Consider the following 19,431-nt stretch of genomic DNA (forward strand, 5'->3'; position numbering starts at 1 on the left):
GCGGTTGATTTTGGAGTGATCTTATTCTGTGTGATGACTACCGACTGACTTTTCACCGAAAATCTACTGTATCTAAATAACGAATGCGGTAGGAACCGAAAAAAAACCTCATTTCAAAAGCATGGTGATGTAGTAAGCAATTAGTGAAGAAAGAACTAAATATTTTTAAACAACATGACTTTTTGATGTTGCAATATCAATATAAATAATTTAAGACAAGTTTCCCAAAAGTTGATGAAAAAGAGCATTCTCAAAGTCCCATTTTGTTATAATTTTTTATTTAAAACATTTGTATAAATTTCAACAGGTAGCAGACAAGGAATCTTGCAATAAATTAATATCCAGTTCAGCAGGCAAGATCTACTTGTCGTACGATTTGGCATCATATTGTCGAAGTTGCTATTTCATTATTCATTGTTCAAATAGGTATTAACCTAATTGAAGTGGGTATAAAGGCGAGATCATTCATCAAACTAGCTTTCTTTTCTCGAACCGTGCATATATGGATCTCAACCAGGTCAGTGGCTGAATCAAATTTCAAAAATTCTGCATCAAAACAATGCCTATAATGTCGTTTATTTATGTATCATGATTGTTGTTTGTCCACAATCCGCCTTGCTTTACATCGATACTGGATTTTCCTCCAACATCTAGTCTAGTCTACCGAAGTAAAGAGTATTGACTCTTTAAGAGTTTGGTCGTTATTTACAGCAGCAAGTCTGGTTGCCATTTGCATTTCGAACAGGCTATAAAATTCGAAATATGTGGCAACCCGTTCGTGTAGCATTCGCTATTTTGTCAGTTATCGTTGGCTCGTTCAACTGTGTCTTATTAATGAAAATTAAGCTAAAAATTGCTACACAAGAAACTTGCACGCTGTCAATGATTAGATCAACGTTAAAACTGTAAAACTCAAATTTTAGCGTCCAAACGGAAGAGAAACGCTTCACTGGCGCGCCATCTTCTGTCGTCCGATGGCTGGGTTGGTCTAATTAGGATTAAGTAATTTTCTTTTCCAGAATTCAGGCAGTTTTTTAAAGATCCAGCTGGGGCCATCTGAGATATACACATGGATTATTTCTAACTTGGTCGATGTTTTTTTTTTTTTTTTTTACATTTTGAAATTTTTATCTGCACGAGTAAAATTTCACGAGTTTTCATAAATCTCATGTAACTTTACAAATCCCCTTGAATCTTTATGAATATCCGTTAACGTCTGTTAACTTCTACAAATCTCATAAGATCCTTCTTGCTCGCCCTTGCCGTTGGTGAGCCCTTGAAAATGAAGTTTATGGCATAACCGTGAGGTGGTACTGTTTTTTTGTTACGTAACGATGTATTCAACGTATGCTGTGATCTACACATTCCTATCTATGACGAGCGTTATTCGACATTTGCGCAAACTCTCAGACTTGTTAGATGACAAACGCTAACTTGGTTTACCAAATAAAACAATAGTATGGAATTTTTTTACGTGCCGCGATTTCATGTCTTTTAATGCACTCCTTTGTACTCTTAGAAATACTTTCAAGAACACGTTCTTTATACAAGGGAACACAGTTCACAAGAAGGCATTGAATACGAATACGATGTAATACTGAACTTTGATTTTTTATTATTGCGATGGTGGGGTTCCTTGTCTTCAGATTGTAGTTCAAGGGACAGCTTGTCTGTAGCAACGGGTCTTAGTAGTTGAAGCGAAGTCTAATTGAGAGAACCCGATCAGAAGCGATCAGAAATTCAGAAAAAGCTCATTGGAATCGGGACGAAAAAATACAACCTGCAACGCGGGTGACCAGCCGATCAGCATAATATCGATCCGAATCCGATCCCTAGTGGACAGCACTGCCATACATTCGTCTGCTGCTCAGGGGGATCTAGTCTAGAAGAAAACACTGATGCAAGGTGAGAGAGATCCAGTTACTTGATACGAAACGACCCTGGTCGTCCTTCGATTGTATGATATTTGTATTCACTTCGTTCAACTTGAATTCTTTTTTATTATGCTAATTTTCTTTTTATATTTATTTTTCATGGTTGCTCTATAAAAAAAGTTTTAGTTGGTTGACTTACTGTGAACTTGAAGGTGTAACATTGTGGCCTCGCTACAACAATTCAAGAATGAACGAAAATTATAGTGGATTGAACGTTGTTGACTATGTAATTTTGTCTACACTTCTTCTCATCTCCGCATCGATTGGTATCTATTACCGGTTTTCTGGAGGGAAGCAAAGAACGACTAAAGTAATAAATTATAACATGTAATATTTTCATGAATTGAAATTTATTTGAAACATGCTTGTTCCAGGAATATTTGCTTGCTGATAGAAATATGTCCTTCATACCTGTTGCATTTTCTTTGATGGCCAGCTTCATGTCATCTATTACATTACTAGGTGTATCATCAGAAAATTACATTTATGGCACACAGTTTGTTGTAATCAACCTTGCCTACATTATTGGAACACCGTTGGCAGCATATTTGTACCTACCAGGTCAGTATACCAAGTAAAGTGACTGATTACATTGAACCTTATTAATGTTTTCTATTTCAGTCTTTTATAAACTGCAACATGCAAGTGTGTATAAGGTAATATTGTTAAAAGTTCCAATGTATTCTGTACAGTTAAAGAATAACATCATTAAAAAGACTATAGTATCTAGAGCTTCGCTTTGGAGTTGCAACACGACTGGCGGCTAGTGTTGCATTTGTTACCCAGATGATACTGTACATTGGCATAGTTTTATATGCCCCAGCACTTGCCCTGAATGCAGTGACTGGGCTTAACAAAATTGCCTCTATAATAGCTGTTGGATTGGTTTGCACATTTTATTCCACTATTGGTGGAATGAAAGCCATCCTCATTACTGATGTATTTCAGGTATTAAGGCATTCTTGGTAATTTTTTTTCCTTTATAATTTATTATTATATGTATTTATTTTACATTTAAAGTCAGTTTTGATGTTCGCATCAGTGATCTGCGTTTGTGTAAAAGGATCTATTGATGCTGGAGGAATGAATAAAGTTTGGGAAATCGCTAACGAGGGTGGCCGAATTCAGTTCACCGACCTTCGTCTAGATCCGTCAGTTCGGCATACTCTATGGACCCAGTTAATTGGAGGCATCTTCACATTTACTTCTCTGTATGCGGTCAACCAAACCCAGGTACCTATTGCTATGGATACCAGCGCGCAATCCGGTGTAATCTTTTATAAATGTCATTAATATCGTCTTACCAGGTTCAACGCCTCCTGACGGTTAACAGTTTACGTAAGGCCCAACGATCCTTGTGGTTAAACTGGCCGATATTGACGGCGTTGAGTTTAACTACATCCTTTGCTGGCATCTCCATGTATTCGCGCTATGCCAATTGTGACCCTCTACTGGAAAAACACATCCGTTCTCCTGATCAAGTGATAGGTCGACCTTTCGCATTACCCCCTTACGATTGTCTAATTTCGATTGCCTTTAGTTACTACCTTATTTCGTCGTGGATACAATGGGCCATTTGCCCGGTGTAGCTGGCCTCTTTATAGCTGGCATCTTCAGTGGCTCTCTTAGTACCGTCAGCTCAGCACTTAACTCGTTGGCTGCCGTAACTGTGCAAGATTTCCTTGTGGTAATAACATTTAAAGATGAACTCATTATTATCTTTCCTCCGCAACGTGAACATCGCTTACTTTTGCACAGCCCTGTTGCTTCAAGAAAACATCTGACGCTCGCTTAGCATGGGTTACCCAACTAGTCGCCCTTTCTTACGGAGGAATCAGCATAGCGATTGCATTTGTCGCTGAATACTTAGGCGGTGTGCTACAAGCATCTCTAACCATATTTGGGGTCGTGGGTGGACCGCTACTTGCCCTCTTCACCATCGGGATGTTTTCAACGGTCGTCGAACAAAAGGTTCTCTTACCAATCAAGCCACTGAATCCTAACGTCCATTTAACATTGTTTAATCTACAGGGAGCTCTTACTGGTTTGATTGCTGGGCTGGCATTCAGCTTGTGGATTGGATTTGGTGGTCCCAAGCCTCCCATTCCTCGTCTTCCCCTAAGAAACGATGGCTGCGCCGAATTCTTGAACGCAACAATTGATTCCACAACTGAGCAGTACCTTTCTACAATTTCTCCTTCTGCCCTGCCAACAGTAGTCATGCCAGCAGACGATTACTTCCCGCTATATCGTATTTCGTACATGTGGTACGCTCCGCTTGGATTTCTTCTGACAGTTCTTGTTGCCCAAGTGGTCAGCCGCATTGTCAGATTCAACGTTGAAAGACGAGGGATATCAGGCCAAAAGATCAACGAAGAATTGCTCAGTCCAATGTTTCCGCAATGTTTCCGCACCTCTCAGCACCTTCCAGATCCCAACTTACTGGTAAAATTGTGCTATTCACATTTTCTTTCAAACGTTGGGATATTTAATTTTTTTTTTTTTTTTAGTTGACTCCTCGTTGTGAAAATTACGAAGAAAAACAGAGCCACGAAGACCAAACTGTATCGAAAATTTGAAGGTCTTTCCGACCTCAGGAATCATCTCTGCCGTAGTCTAGGAATCTCAGCTAAAATCTCGGACGGAATCTCACCAACTGAAAACCAGTTCATAGTTAATTCATTGAATTTTGATCCAAGCACAAGTTAAAGATCAACTTTGTTTTGTTTTTTTCAAATCTTCAGTGCAATAGTACGTAGAAACGTAAAGTCTCTCGGTGGTTTAATGTGAAATTAAGTGTGACCTTGTAGGGTTAAAACTTAAAAGTATCGTCGCTTTAAAAGCCTTTGTGTTACTTAACGTGTAACGTGGCCAAAGCCGCTTAATCTCCGTGCGTCCTGATCTACATATCAAAATCTGTCGTTTATTTTTGGTCGCCTTTTCTTGTTTTGTTTAGTCGAAATAATCAATTATATCGTTGTTATTTGTAAGTTACGAACGTTAGTTTGATGTGAACAATTTTGATCCAAGCACAAGTTAAAGATCAACTTTTTTTTTTTTTTCACATCTTCAGTGCAATAGTACGTAGAAACGTAAAGTCCCTCGGTGGTTTAATGTGAAATTAAGTGTGACCTTGTAGGGTTAAAACTTAAAAGTATCATCGCTTTAAAAGCCTTTGTCTTACTTAACGTGTAACGTGGCCAAAGCCGCTTAATCTCCGCGCGTCCTGATCTACATATCATAATCTGTCGTTTATTTTTGGTCGCCTTTTTTGGTTTTGTTTAGTCGAATCAATCAATTATATCGTTGTTATTTGTACGTTACGAACGTTAGTTTGATGTGAACATTATTACACGTCTATGTGTTGTTAAATTTCCTCTTGATTAGTGGATGACTGTCCATTTCTTTCTCAATTGGCATTTAATAGGGTCATTGTGATAAGCGCAATCAGGGTCTCATTTACGAGAAGAGTCGCCTAGAAGCAATTTCCTTTCAAAGTTGACGGCAAACATCGACGTTCGTGCCAGACCATGAACCAGCAACAACTAGCCAGGCAGTTGTAGAGGTGTGACCTACTTTTACCATTCGCCTGGTTCACTATAAAACAAGTACCAATCGGTTCAGTTTTCCAACTTGAAATGAGAAACTTCGACCAGGAAAAAAACAAAACAAAACAAAACAAAATAGAGAAACATCCGTTGCCACGAAAACAAAAAGGAAGCTGATCAATCTTGTAAATTTTTTAAAAATTCGAATGCTTGACTTTCAGTTTAGAAGAATCATCTAAGAATGTGCGGATAGAGTGAACGTTTGTCAGAATATTCTCCTCGACCCCAATTTGATTGAACATTGAAGTCGGTTCGTCGGCATCGCCTACGGACAGGCCTCGTTGTGACGTCATTCGGGATACATGGGCGGGAGGGAAATGTGAGTTGTCTCGCCTGTTTGCGGGGCTGTGTGCTATGAATGTCGGCCATGCCTCCATGACCGTGCATTTAAGCTCACTCGACGCAACCAACGAAATCATTAAAAGGTCTCTCTCTCTCTCTCTCTCTCTCTCTTGCTCGTGCCGGAAAACAGAAATTCGAAGGCCACGCCACTTTGGCCATAGTCAACAGCCCGCACACACACACACAACAGCAAAACAAAAAACGATTGTCCACTTGCGTTTGGTCGTCGTGAATCCGGTGCACAACGTTGCGTAATCTCAGCAGTACTCGTGGGCTAGAGGCTCATCGTTGGTCGAACAGTTCCCCGCGTGCTGTTAGCCCGTTGACCCAGTGCTGTATTGTGTATCGTGCAATTTGGTTGAAGGGATATTGTGTTCAGCTTGCAGACCAGTTCAGCGAAAACAACATGACGGACAGACACAGTTACATGTGGTAAGTGAAATCATTTCTTTTCTCTTTCAATTGATCATAGTAGTAGATATGTACGTATATTTGGAATAGAGTCGTAAATAATGAGTCACAGCTAGTGGAATTATTTTGTTTCATGGCCGACGAGTCAAAAACTGTTAGAATTACGAACAGTGGCAATTCAAGTAACGGAAAAACACAACCAAGAGTTTGACGAAAGTTGGAAGTTTTGTGGATGGAGTTTTGGTTTTCTTCTTTTAGTGCATGCAAACACTGGCGAAATCCATTGGATAGCATCCGCTGAGGCAGCATTTGCGGTGCAGGGCAAACTCACGATGGCGCTTCACTTTGGCTGTGTACACCTCCACTGGGAAGAAAAGAGTCTCTTTTCCCAGCTGGGTAAACACCACCTTGTCGTACGTCTGGCGTTCACCTTGCGACCCGCTTTCCGTTCCACTTTCACTTTCGTTGACATTGTAGAAATCTGACACACACACACAAAACCACGGTTTTCTATTAATTGGTTGGCAACGGGTTTTCTCAAACACTTAATTCTATTTCAATGTTTTGATGAAAAGAGGAAATAAAATTGAAAAAAAAAATGGGAGATGCTTACATCGATCAGGGCTGGCGCTGATCGGATGGATGTCTCGCCGTTGGAAAGTACAAAAGCTGACGATGGCTTGGCGGAATGCACGCGGGTCGCAGATGGTCTTGGTCGGGGCACCTGGCGCTACGATGGACTGCGAGACATTACACGTAACGATCGTCCATAAAACAACGCACACGTTAAATATTATGTGTTGACGTACCGCTTGCAGCGACGGATGGACTTCCATCATGAGGATACAGGCAACACCGAACCATTTGACAGACGACAAAACCTACACACGTTTAAGCCAAAAGAAAAAGCACAACAATGAACCCACGTGAATTTTAAGCGCTGATAAAGTAAAGTATTATTGAGCCGCCTGCATAAAGCGGGGGGGGGGGATAGGCTATATGCAGTGTGATACCAATCTAGGACTCATTCTCGATGACCGGCGAAGATTGTTCGGAGCTGTGCGGAAGACGTGAACGAAGAGTTGATTGACGGACCAACGACTGAATTTGCATTTTTATAGTTGCTTCTATACTCAAGGCTGAAATGCCATCGCGCCTACGAAGGCCTCGTTTCGTCTACATCACTGCTACACTATCCAGTATATACATTGCGTGTGTGTGTATTGATAACTTTGAAATTCTTGAAGCCAAAACGAAATGGGAAACCTGTCGCAATATGGCAATAAAAAACGTCACATTGTGGACATTTGCGGGTGTCCATCTCCAGGAAGAGATCATTGGCCATCCGATCTCGTTATGAAAATCTCCACATTTTCAAGGCAGCAATTGGTTTTTGATGTGTGCATCGAACTTGAACTGGAGATGTCGGGCACTAGTCTTCATCGTCGTTGATCAACGGAGGTTGGATTTCATTTGGTCAAGTGTCCTTGTTAGTGGAAGACTAACATCTTTGTTCTATACCGTATCTATAGTCTCTGTCTCTGCCTTTTTTGTTTGTATATTTCGATGATGTCGCATATGTTTATTGTCAGAAAAGAAACGCACAAGTGTATATAGACTACACCGTTATGCAATCGCACGTATAATGACTGGACACAAACTGCGGAAGTTTTTCAAACCAAAGAAATTGTTCAATTCCAATGATAGGCAGGATGAAAATCATGACTGTGGCACCTCAAATATTTTTGAAACGCGACACGAACGATTGCGACGACGTCTCAGTTTGGTGATCATCAACATCGTGGGATTCATCTCTACTCTGGGATTTTCTATCGTCCTCACGGGAGCTTATCCGTATCTCTTGCAGGTCATTTTTGCGTTTCTTCTTTACACAGCAACAGCTGACTTGCAATGCCGTCTAAATCTCCTCTCCCCTTCCTTTTGTTCATAGATTGACGAAGAATCTGACAAAAGAGTCTTGGGCTGGGTCATCGCCGCGCAACCGATAGGTCAACTCATTTCCTCACCGATCGTCGGTTGGCTCGGAAATCGTTTGGGTTCGGTTCGATGGCTCTGCATGACCACCGGCCTTCTCAACATGATGGGATTCGTTATGTACGCCATCCTTGGCGATCTACCTCAGCCGAGAAGGTACTGGATGATTTTAGCTCGATTCATCGTCGGAGTTGCAGCAGGTGAGACTGATCACGTGGTCTCTTTTTTTGTAATGTAAATGAATCATTTCATTGGACATGTAATTTTGAAATAGGTTCTGTGACGCTGTGCATCACGTACATTTCAAAAGCGACGACAGCGAAAGAGCGGACGACGTTCATTGCCATCAATGCGCTTGTGTCTACCATCGGCTTCATTGTCGGACCAGGTTACAACTGGTTTTCTATAACGCTCTCCCTTCGTTTCTACTTGGCTTTTTTATTTAACGAACAAATAAAACATTCGCTATTCATTGTGCGGTTCCAAAGCGGTGCAATCGGCCCTCATTCCGATGGGAACAACGGACCTACGCTGGAACATGTACACAACGGCTGGATGGTTGGCGGCCTCGTTGACTTTCGTTCAAGTCGTTCTCTTCTTTCCGTGCATTTTCCAGGAGTTCAACATGGCGGAGAAAGAGGCCAACTGGAACAAAATGATCAGTCAGAAAAAAGAGGGAAATCAAGGTATATATGTAGTGTGAATTCGAATTCAGCTTCTCGCTTTGCATTAGTCTATACTAAATGACTATAATAGATCATACAACAATTATTGATTACAGGTTTCCAACGAATCAATGCTAGTAACGACTCGGATGAAAAAAAGAGGGATCTAATCGGAGTCTTCATTTGCATCTTCAATTTCTCGGTGGCCGGCTTCATCTTGATCATGATTGAAACGTAAGTTTTAAATGAAATCCAATACCAGGTGTGGATTGTTTCATTTATTTTCGATGAATCAGTTTTATATAGCAAGTGCCAACGCATAATTTATAATACTGTCATGTGATCTTTCCTCGTTTTTTAAACCCCCCATCCTTAAAAAAAAAAAAGGCTTGCAACTCCGGTTGCGATGGATCAGCTGGGCTACAGCGATGACGAAGCCGTAAAAAAAGTTGGCATCGTCCTGTCAATTGGATGCATTCTCACCGTTATATCATTCGCATTGTCCGGTCCGTTGGCCAGAAGGTCAGCCCCAAAAGAATTACAGACAGAAAGCCTTTTGTGGTATATATGATATTAAATGCAAATTAATGTTATTATTGCATTTTAGAATCACTGAAAGGAAGACTCTGATATTATTCGGACTTGTTCCATTACTATTGTGTCACGTGGTCCTTTTGCCCTACTCTGGTCCTACTCCTCGCATGCAGCAACAGCTCAGTATGAACATCTTATTTTGATTGTACGCATCGCAATTTATTCTTTATTGATATGTGTACTAGCAGATGATTCAGACATGGCAGTTATGGAACAGTCAAGCATGAAGCTACCAGTTAACACGTCTGATGGTGGCAATTTCACTGTCGCCTTAGCCCTGCACGCCCCGAGATCGTCGGAATCCAATTTAGGTTGAGTTTGTTCATGAAATTCAACATGTGAAACACTTTTTAAGCGTAGCAAGCTGATGTTGGTATCACTCCAATCCCCTTTGTCGCATTCAGGATGCCCCACTAGCCAAAAATGGTGTTTGTACACTCCAGCCATCCGTGCCCAACAGCTGATTTTCGGCTTCATGTTCATAGCCATTGGTTACGCATTCACAGGTGATTTACCCTTTCAAATGCCCTTCTCTCCGAAACTCAAATCAAATTTTGTTTTCAAAAAATATTCGTTTATAGCGACCATGAGTACGAGCACCATGACCCAAGTTCTTCCGCCAGATGGCCAGCAGGTAAACTATTCATGCAGCATTTCCCGTCACCTCAAACAAACAATGACAGGTGGCACTTCCCACGTGTGTAATAACCTGAAACGAATGCTCACATTAGACGTGGTTCATAAACGAACATGTTTCTTCTGCAAATCAAATTGAATTTGATCATTTTTCAAGGGAACGTGGACTGGCATTTATCAAGCCGGCGGCTCGTTGGCACGAATTTTAGGTCCACTTTACCTGACGAACGTCTACACCGTTTACGGGCCTCGCCCTACATTTGGCAGCATCATCGCGCTTTTGTGTGGCGTCATCATCCTTAATTTATACCTATTCAAACATCTGATACCTTTAGCCCATCGGAGCAAGAAGATTTACTTTGACCTGCGTTAGCGTTGGTGCTGTAAAAACCTCGTCGAAAGTGTTTTGCATTGTACATCGATTATATAATATATTAGTGAAAACAAAATGAAACAAATATTAAGCGTATTAGCGTATAGGCTATATAAATATATGCCACCTCACGTGTTCGACCATAAAGGTATTTGAAGTCTGACACGAATATACCTACCGCATTTCAATGAATAATTCCTTGTTTTTAGTGCATATTTATAGGCCAAAAATTTGCAATGAGTTAGAAGGAACCGCATCCGATACGCATAAGCTCCTTTAATCATCAGGGCTATATATACAATCGTTAACTCCGAAACGAACTTCAAAAGCAATGTGGGTGGCTTCATTTTCAAGATTCGTCTCCAGCCTATAATAACCGTCGAAAACAAGTAAAATATTATAGAACCGAAAAACTTCATTGTGGAATCGCTGTGCGCACACACAGCGAAAGACGATCTATAGCGGAACCGAGACGCCATCCGCATGAAAAATGAAATAGTACATATATAGACGGGTACACAGATAGTTCGGGTTCAAAAACAAAATAACTGCCGATGGAAGGGTTTTTTTTTTTTTGTTCGTTATTGTCTTTCCTCCTTCGACAATAACGAACGACTGCCGTTTGGAGAAATATTCGGCCGTTTGAGATCCGAAACGGGCCCGACGAGTCGTTATTCTTTTTTTTTTTCCCCCTCATTTCTGACGGACCGCATCAAAGCGGAAGGCTTCCAAAAGAAGACGAGGAGGAGCTCACCGCTGTTGTCTGCAGACCTTATCATTTTCTTTTCTGTTTGACAGTATACGAAAATGAAGTGGAGGTGTAAGAGGAGCACATCGGGGAGGAGGGAAGAGTCTAGCCAAGTTACACAGAATGAGAATGAGAATGAAAATGACAAAAAAAAAAAAATAAATGAACATGTATGTTGTGAGTCGAAGCATCCAGTGACAAAAGTTTCAGTTAGCAAAAGCCGCAAGCCCGCAAAAGAACGCACATCGGCTGGCAGAGAGAGGGGGGGGGGAGGAAAGCACGCGACCTCTGAACTTGAGAGCTTCACTGTATCGTTAGTTAAAGGAACAGGCATTTCTTTTTTTTTTTTCTGTCTCCCCCCGCCCTCCCCCCTGTGTGCACATTATTGACTGTACGGTAATGTAAATGGGAGAAGAAACACAAAAAATGTGAAAATTAAAAAGGCTGTGAGCAAAAAGGAAGTGAATTTTTTTGTACATTTTTTTTTTTTAACGCTTTCCTTTGTCGGTTATTAAGGCGGCATAGGCAATATCGTCATCGATCCGTGAACGGTGTCAGTATATAGACAATCCGCATCCAAACACATACATCAACCTGCGTCTAGGAGGCACCCCGCTTTTTCCGGTGTATCTGTTCGGTGATGCTCTTCGAAAATTCACACGGCATGGAATTTCTTCAACTTTCTTTTCAATTTTTGTTTTTTTTGTTGTAATTTTTTTGTTTGTTCTCAAAAATGAACGTCAAAGTTTCGCACAATTGCCATTTTTCACTGATTAGATCTCAAATGCTGTACATAAGTCTCTTTCTTTTGTTTTCGGTAATGCGAACTGCGATGCACAGCTGTAAAAATGATGTTTCCGCATTCAAATGGCGCGCCATCAGTTGAGTCTATAGAGACATCTAGCGATGACCGGCGCAAACAAAATGATTTTAATGAGTTGCAGGTGGCTCTCTGAAAAAAAACCAAAAAAAAAAACAACATGGAACACACTGTGGCAAAGAGGGACAGATGAGGCAAACACAATTCACGCGACCAACGTAATTCCGGTTAGGTTTTTTTTTGTTTTTCTTAAAGGGAGAAGAGGAAAGAAAGGAATAGATGAGACAGGAGGGGGTTCATATAGGACTATATACTAGGAGAAGATGTGGGGGTGGAAGTTGGATGGTAGGGTGCCTTCAAAGAGATGAGACAAGGTTTGGAAGAAGCAGGAAATGTACTTTATGGCGAAATGAGCGAAGCCTGTGCTCTAGGAGTCGGAGCCGAACGTTGTATAGCCAAGAGAGTCGGATGATGAGAACATCCATCAACCTTAATGAGACTGTCCCTTCAAACTAGGGGGAAAACACACACACACACACAAAAGTCTCATTCCACCAAAGAAAGTTGGAGACCACAAGTCAAAAGTTATTGGAACACGAGATTTGGATTGGTTTTTCTTTTTTCACTTAGGAGTTTCCAAGTCTGATGATCTCTTCCTAATGTCCACATGCAAATCTGCAAGGAAACGGAAGTGCCATTATGAATATCGGGAATTTCAGCTCAAAGCTTTAAACAGCCTGAAATATCGGAATTCATTTGATTTAAGCCCAGCCTGGTGATCCCTTTCATGTACTGCCTGACGATGAGAATGAATTCCGTTTCCCTTTCCTTTAGCTATACAAGGTTTGTAGACGATGCAAACGAGAAACTGCGTCCATATCGAACATTGACCCCCCCCCCCCCTGAGGAAGTATTCCGGTTTACATCCATTAATATTTTAGAAAGAGCGAAACAATTGATCAAACAAAACAAACGGAAGGAAGGAAGGAAGGAAGATTGATTTCAAAAAGAATGGATATATGCGGATATATCATCGTATCACTTTTTTGCCCTTACTATATATGGTGCACCCTAAACTGGTTAACAATTTGAAAAGGGAAAAGGTATATATACAGTCTCAATAGTTAAAGAACCAAGTGCACCAGCAGCCGTTTTGTGGGGTTCGCGCTTTTCGGGTTAGAGAGAGAGAGAGAGAGGGGTGGAAAAGGAATTGTACTTCCGGAGCTATGTCACGTGGGCGTCGTCGTCGCGCGCACTGACGGAAGAGATGAGGAAGAAAAAGTATAGGGGGAGAAAAAAAAGAGACAGTTCAGTTTCTTTTTTTTTTCTTTTTTAAAATTAAACTTTACAGCAAAAACATTGACTTTTCTGACAGCAAAGGTCACCTTTGTTTATAGTTTGTGTGTGTGCTCAAAAAACCACCGTGTTATACAGCCGTCCAAAATTGAACTACCGGTTACGCAAGACAAACAAGCAAATGAAACGCAATGTTATATTTTCCTCACTTAACTCGTGTCTTTTTACGTTGTAACGTAATAGCATTTTATATCACTATACAAAAGACATTTGCATATATTAGGCAGTGCATTGCCAACCAGCTTGATTAGGAGGATCAAGAGCCTTCTAATGAATTTGCGGGAAATGTTGCAGCACTTGATGATGAAAATTTCAGTGACTTGAATGTCCGCAACATTGATGCCCGCCATTTGGGGACACAACATATAATATACGAAGGCGAATTATTTTCTTTGCACATCTTTAGTTAACGTGAAACAATTGATCATCAACTCGTGTTCAATACACCCTTCTCTATTTGGTTGTTATAGTTCTCCGATAATGAGCAATGCCATCTGAGGATCTATATACAAAGTTGCTGAATAGTTGGGGAAGAAAACAAATGGTGGACTGCAAAGTTCGTTGAACTTTGAAGACGGGCAACTTAAAACCGGCACCATAAAAATAATCAACACACTATAGATGTCTGCCAGTCGCTGTAAAAATGGCTCAGGCAAAATGGCAACAACAACACAAAAAAAAAAAAAAGAACCGGAAATTCTGCATCACAGTATAAACATTCTAGACCACTGGTTCAAACCTAGCATGCAACAAAACTTTTTTTTTTCTTTGTCTCTGCTCCTATGTTTTGTCGATCCTGTTTTGTTTTTTTTCTTGCTCAGCGCATGCCCCCCCCCCCCTTTTTTTTTGTACTAAGACGTTAATAAATTCAGTAGGCCTATATACGGCGTGTTATTAGCGTATAGGACTATATCTACGTATAGCACTTTGCCTAAAGGTATACAGAAACTCTTTAATATCTAGAGCACAAGAACAATGATGACCACTTAGAGTAACAGTGATGCTGGCATACATAGATTATACAGATGCTAAAGCGCCATGAAAACGGCACATGTTTTGGATTTTATACCTTAAATTTTAATGCGTTTGGGTGTAGTTTCGTTGGCGGACGCTGTCATAAAGCGCTGCGCCTTTTATTTATTTATAATTTTGTTTTTTTTTTCATCATTTTCTTTTTGTTCGGGAAGTGATTTTTGCTAGGTTCTTTCATTAGCAAAGATTTCTTAGATTTTTCCACAGGCCTTCGTTTTCCGAGACGTCCGACTAATGAAGAGCATCCAGTTGACCTGCTGCGCACATCACTTTGAACCTTTGAAGAAGCCAAAAAGGCAAGCGCACATTTTAAAAGGGACGAATGGCCTCCACACTTCAAGGGATTGGCCATATATATTGTTTAAATTCAAAACACATTTCGAAAATGCTCGGTGCACATTGGTTTCCCGTTTAGGTAGGAAAACAAAACTAGCTCCTCCCTCCTTCAGGTATAGCTATATACCTTTGACCAGGACGAATATTTGTATCCTCATTGGTGCTAACCTCCATAGAGCTGAGGTGAAATGGTTGGTTACTTGGTTTGACTTCTTTTCTATATTCATATTAGGGACGAGTGTAGGCTATATAAAGGCTTTCCAGCAGGTATACATTGACTATGTTTATACAAAAGCTACAGGTGAACTCCATTAGAGCAGGAGTCTATATGAAACCCATATCGCTAAATCATAAATGAATGATTGAATGATTTATTGCATTTTTTTGTGTGTTGTTCTTCGAAAACATTGCGCATTTAAAGCCGTTCACGCAGTTGAGAGTATTAGCATACCATATGTAAAGACATTGGTCAATAATTAATTAGGTAGTCTATAATCAAATTATTGCAAACTTCCAATAAAAAGACGAATAAAATATATTATAGTGGGTTGTTTCCAATTTCAGGTCTATTAGTTGAAATTGAAATCTTTTTCAAAGACGCGTTAAATTTTAATAAATTTGAAAATCAAAGCTTATAAGATATTTGCCAGCATCTTATGTACGAAATAACAGAATCGTATGTAGGCCTAACTGGATTGATAACGAATGAAAATCTTTGATATTTTTTTTTAAATCCTATAGCCCCGTCTTAATTAATTCAGTTTTCAATAGATTTTCTATACGAATAATAACCTTGCATTAAACTACAACCGTAAATATATATAGAGGAGAGTGGGGGTAATTGAGACACAGGGCAATTGAAACAAAAATTGTTTCTCTCGCCGTATAATAGGAATTTTCTTGAAAAAATTAGGGTTAATAGAATGAGGGGGTTTACAAGTTTAGAAAAATTTACGAGTTTTTGTATTCAAAACTTTTTAAGATATCTCGAAAAAACTGTTTTTTGTTCTCCGTCTGTTAAATTTGCGTTTTCAATTTTTTTGTTTTAACCCCTAAAACGCTACGCTTTAGTAATAAAATTAGTTTCAGATGATTTGCAATTCATTTTTCTACAATTTAATGTCATTTAATTTTTCCCTGCATTCTTAAATAATTTTAAATAATTAAATGTAACGATGACCCTATTGCAGGGCAATTGAAACACTTTGTTTATATTCCCTGTCTGCGAGTGGTTGCATTTTTTTTGCAAGTATTTGACGTAATTCATTTAAACAAATGTAAATCATCATGTTAAGACAACTAAAATACTTGTATTCGCTGTTTGGGATTTATTTAAAAAAGCATGTTGCTTAATGGATTTTTTTTTAATTTAATTATTTTAATATTTTAAACTAAATTACGATCTATTTCAAGCTTATTTTAAAAATCTGTAAATCGCATTGTACCTAATGGTAAAATTTGATCACACTAGCAGTTGTGGCTGCTGAGATATCGTGATTTTCATTTTATGTGGGTATGAAGAAGCTTCCTTATGGGAAAACCCACGTTGCAATTGCGTCGACACACCGTTTCAATTGCCCTGCTACCATGGCAATTGAAACACTCGAAGCGACCTCAGTTTTTTACAATTTACTACTATTATAATTAATCTTTTCTAATAAAAAAAAATATCGTTTAGTAGCTGAGATAATAGGCTACAATTCTATATAATTTTTATATTAAATTTTTCAGTTTTTTTTTCAAGAAACACAAAAAACCAAAAGTGTATCAATTACCCCCCCTCTCCCCTACCCTCTCATTTATATACGTATTTCCAATATTTTTTTATGCAATAAAACTGGATCCAAATTTGTTTCAATTTTATTTTAGGCCTATACATATCAATCTTATCTGATGTATTACACATCTAAGGCCTATATGCTCTAATAAAAAAAAAAAAAAGTTTCTCATGTCTTTCAACCGCTGAATCGAAAGAAGATGAGAGTTGCGCAATGTATATAGACATAAAATTGGATTTGCAAACGACCTTTATCACATCGTTGCCCTTTCTCTATATCATCAGGTGTGGAAGCTGCAGAAATGGAAATGAAAAGAATATATACAATCATCGATAGTATAAAGCTCAAATTGCACATTGATCGAGTCGGGGTGGGAAACGTCAACACCGATGAAAACCGAGATAAATGCTATCAACAGCACGTGCGACCAGATCGCCCATCGTATTGCAATCGTCGATGTATACGCTATATTAGTCCTCTTCAAAGGTGTATATAGATCTATAAAAATCCAGCGAAAGTTTATCCCCGTAGATGAGAGATCCCTGCTGTTCATATTGTGCTGCAGATAAGGTGGCTGCTCTTTCTTGTCTTCAAACGATAGATACGTTGAATATAGATCATCAGTGTGTCTTCATTGTGCCCTGCATGTGGCACGAATGTAATTGAGAAAACACCGGCTGTCGCATCGAACAATAGATGTTGTCTTTTCATTCGATTGTGAGCAGCCAATTCAAAATGAAAAGGAAAACAACAAAAAATTGGCTATTGGGGGGATGATGATGATGGAAAGGGATATATAGAATACAGGTCTTTGTATACGTATATACAGTCGATTCATTTTCTCTTTGTTGTGCACATACATCTATGAAGAAAGCAGCACATGCGCGAGCCGAAAAAAATTGATATGGATAGGCTATAGAGATTTCTTTTCCAATCGGTTCTGCATCAGTCCCCCCAACCGCATGTGTTGTTCAAGTTCAGGTCAGGTCATTGTGATAAGGCAACTATTGTGCAGCCCACTCGATTGGTCCACGGTGAAGTCTTTTTTTATTGCCCTATACTCTCGTCCTGCTCCTCTACACATCAGCTGGATGATTGTCTCTTTTGCCCTATTCAACAACCTTAGCCGTGTATAGAGATATATATATATATACAGCGTATAGGCCTAAATAGCTATTGCGCCCCCCTTTTTTTTGTGTGTGTGTGTGGAGAGAGAGGGTATACATATAAATCGCCACCGCCTTTTTGGTTTGTCCCTTTTTTTTTTAAACTTCGCTTTTCTTGAACCAGCTGAGCTGAAACAACAGCGAGTGGAGGAAAACAAAAGAAGCTGTTTATAGTTTGTATATATATATATGGTGCAGTGGCGCTTCAAAGACGACTTTATTGCAGCACACACATCAGCAGGCTTTACAATAGTTTTTTTTCTTTTTAAATATAAATATTTTATCGTTTTTTCTTTTTCATTTTTTCTCTCGACCAACAACGCAAAATGATGACTCCCCCCACCCCTATCCGTATATCGTCGTTTGATTAATGTTCGAGGTTGATACGTGATTCTATAATGGTGGTCTGGCATTGCATGTTTTGTGCATGTAATTTCGGAGAACTTCCGGCGATTTGATGTTTGACACATCATCATGCCGAATCCTAACAAATAATCCATAATAAGCAATCAACGCAATGCGCCCTCTAAAATGCATATACTAGTGTTAAATCAATTACGTCCTCCGGTGCAGATCCTGATGTTTTAACATTCATTTTATTGATTGATTCAAAAATGGCCCACCTTCTCCATTCACTGGGCATTTTTCGATGAATCAATCAGCAAAGGACTAAAATAAAACACGTCTGCATATAACAAACGAAATCTAATGTTTTATAGGCTCCATTTACACATTAGGCAAAAGAATGGGCGTGAGAATGACCTCGAATAACCCCGACTCACCTCCTCTGTCCCCTCCCCCCCCACCGACTCTGTCTATTCTTTTTTTCTTTTTTTTTTGTTAAGGCCTCAATCATCTCTAGGGACGGAGCTGTGAGGTGACCGGCAGCACATCAGACGGACACCGCACACACTCTTTGTGCGGGGCAGGTTGTTTTTTCCCAGGGCAAGTTTGCGACATTGTCGCAATACACACAACATCCACCCCTAAATATCAACGACGAAATTGCCAAATCCGCAAACTGCTAGCAATTGAATTCAAGATTAAAATGATCGTATCTCGCCCACTGATAATATATACAACCGGCCAGTGCTATATGGGATGTGTTCGTGTGCATAGTTCACATCCTTCTCTATATATACTATATATACACTATCGCTAATGTATATCAATATATATTATATACCTGTGTGATAGCAGCACATTCGATCGGGTGCTAATCATCAACTTCCGCGGCGCATCTCACAGCGCTGACAGAGATGGGCCAATTTTTTTTTTTTTTTTTATGTAGTACCTCATCGTCACTTAACAGCGGCCGATCGAAAGTATCGAACCCTTTCCTCACTCGTCAACTCGTCAGAAGGTGTCACCGCCAAAAGTGACAAGTTCGCTAATTCGACGACGCCCCGCGAAAAAGAGAAAAAGGGAAGCGATATCTTTCATGAATCATCATCCAGTCTTGTTCTCATCCCATGTCAATGAGCTCTTGAGAGAGAGAGAGAGAAACAAAAATAATAAGACAATGTCTTGAACGAAAATTCGGCGCATTTGATCTTTGATTTCATGTATGGAAGACGTGAAAACCTCAGTCAGTCCAATCTAAATGCAAAGGAAACGTATTGGATGTTAGATTTTTA

The 19,431-nt window shown here is 39.7% G+C and overlaps 3 protein-coding genes across 6 annotated transcripts; 2 read left to right on the top strand and 1 right to left on the bottom strand.

The window, feature by feature from the left end:
• Nucleotides 1–1,766: 1,766 nt before the first annotated feature.
• On the top strand, nucleotides 1,767–5,306 carry LOC116922308 (putative sodium-dependent multivitamin transporter). 4 transcript variants are annotated; one of them, XM_032928691.2, is made up of 11 exons: nucleotides 1,767–1,905; nucleotides 2,055–2,244; nucleotides 2,309–2,495; nucleotides 2,556–2,590; nucleotides 2,658–2,882; nucleotides 2,955–3,167; nucleotides 3,242–3,415; nucleotides 3,475–3,621; nucleotides 3,693–3,905; nucleotides 3,966–4,379; nucleotides 4,445–5,306. In XM_032928691.2, the coding sequence occupies exons 2-11, from the start codon at nucleotides 2,122–2,124 to the stop codon at nucleotides 4,511–4,513; spliced, it is 1,800 nt and encodes a 599-aa protein (XP_032784582.2). In that variant the 5' UTR covers nucleotides 1,767–1,905; nucleotides 2,055–2,121; the 3' UTR covers nucleotides 4,514–5,306. The 4 variants fall into 4 exon arrangements, with proteins under 4 accessions (XP_032784582.2, XP_032784580.2, XP_032784579.2 ...); XM_032928689.2 differs by having other exon boundaries at nucleotides 1,773–1,905; nucleotides 2,023–2,244; XM_032928688.2 differs by having other exon boundaries at nucleotides 1,833–1,957; nucleotides 2,023–2,244.
• Nucleotides 5,307–5,927: 621 nt separating this feature from the next.
• LOC116922311 (major facilitator superfamily domain-containing protein 8) lies at nucleotides 5,928–10,750 on the top strand. Its single transcript, XM_032928696.2, has 12 exons — nucleotides 5,928–6,316; nucleotides 8,003–8,162; nucleotides 8,247–8,490; nucleotides 8,565–8,678; nucleotides 8,779–8,976; nucleotides 9,072–9,189; nucleotides 9,343–9,477; nucleotides 9,563–9,672; nucleotides 9,738–9,860; nucleotides 9,954–10,055; nucleotides 10,131–10,183; nucleotides 10,343–10,750. The coding sequence occupies exons 1-12, from the start codon at nucleotides 6,291–6,293 to the stop codon at nucleotides 10,556–10,558; spliced, it is 1,599 nt and encodes a 532-aa protein (XP_032784587.2). The 5' UTR covers nucleotides 5,928–6,290; the 3' UTR covers nucleotides 10,559–10,750.
• On the bottom strand, nucleotides 6,354–7,397 carry LOC116922363. The gene is made up of 4 exons (XM_032928763.2): nucleotides 7,309–7,397; nucleotides 7,105–7,176; nucleotides 6,909–7,035; nucleotides 6,354–6,776 (listed from the first exon to the last, which is right to left on the bottom strand). Exons 1-4 carry the CDS (start codon nucleotides 7,321–7,323, stop codon nucleotides 6,550–6,552), a joined length of 441 nt encoding a protein of 146 aa, XP_032784654.2. The 5' UTR covers nucleotides 7,324–7,397; the 3' UTR covers nucleotides 6,354–6,549.
• Nucleotides 10,751–19,431: the final 8,681 nt, after the last annotated feature.

This window comes from Daphnia magna, linkage group LG5 (genome assembly GCF_020631705.1).
Source record: "Daphnia magna isolate NIES linkage group LG5, ASM2063170v1.1, whole genome shotgun sequence".
In the NCBI taxonomy this organism is placed as follows: Eukaryota; Metazoa; Arthropoda; class Branchiopoda; order Diplostraca; family Daphniidae; genus Daphnia; species Daphnia magna.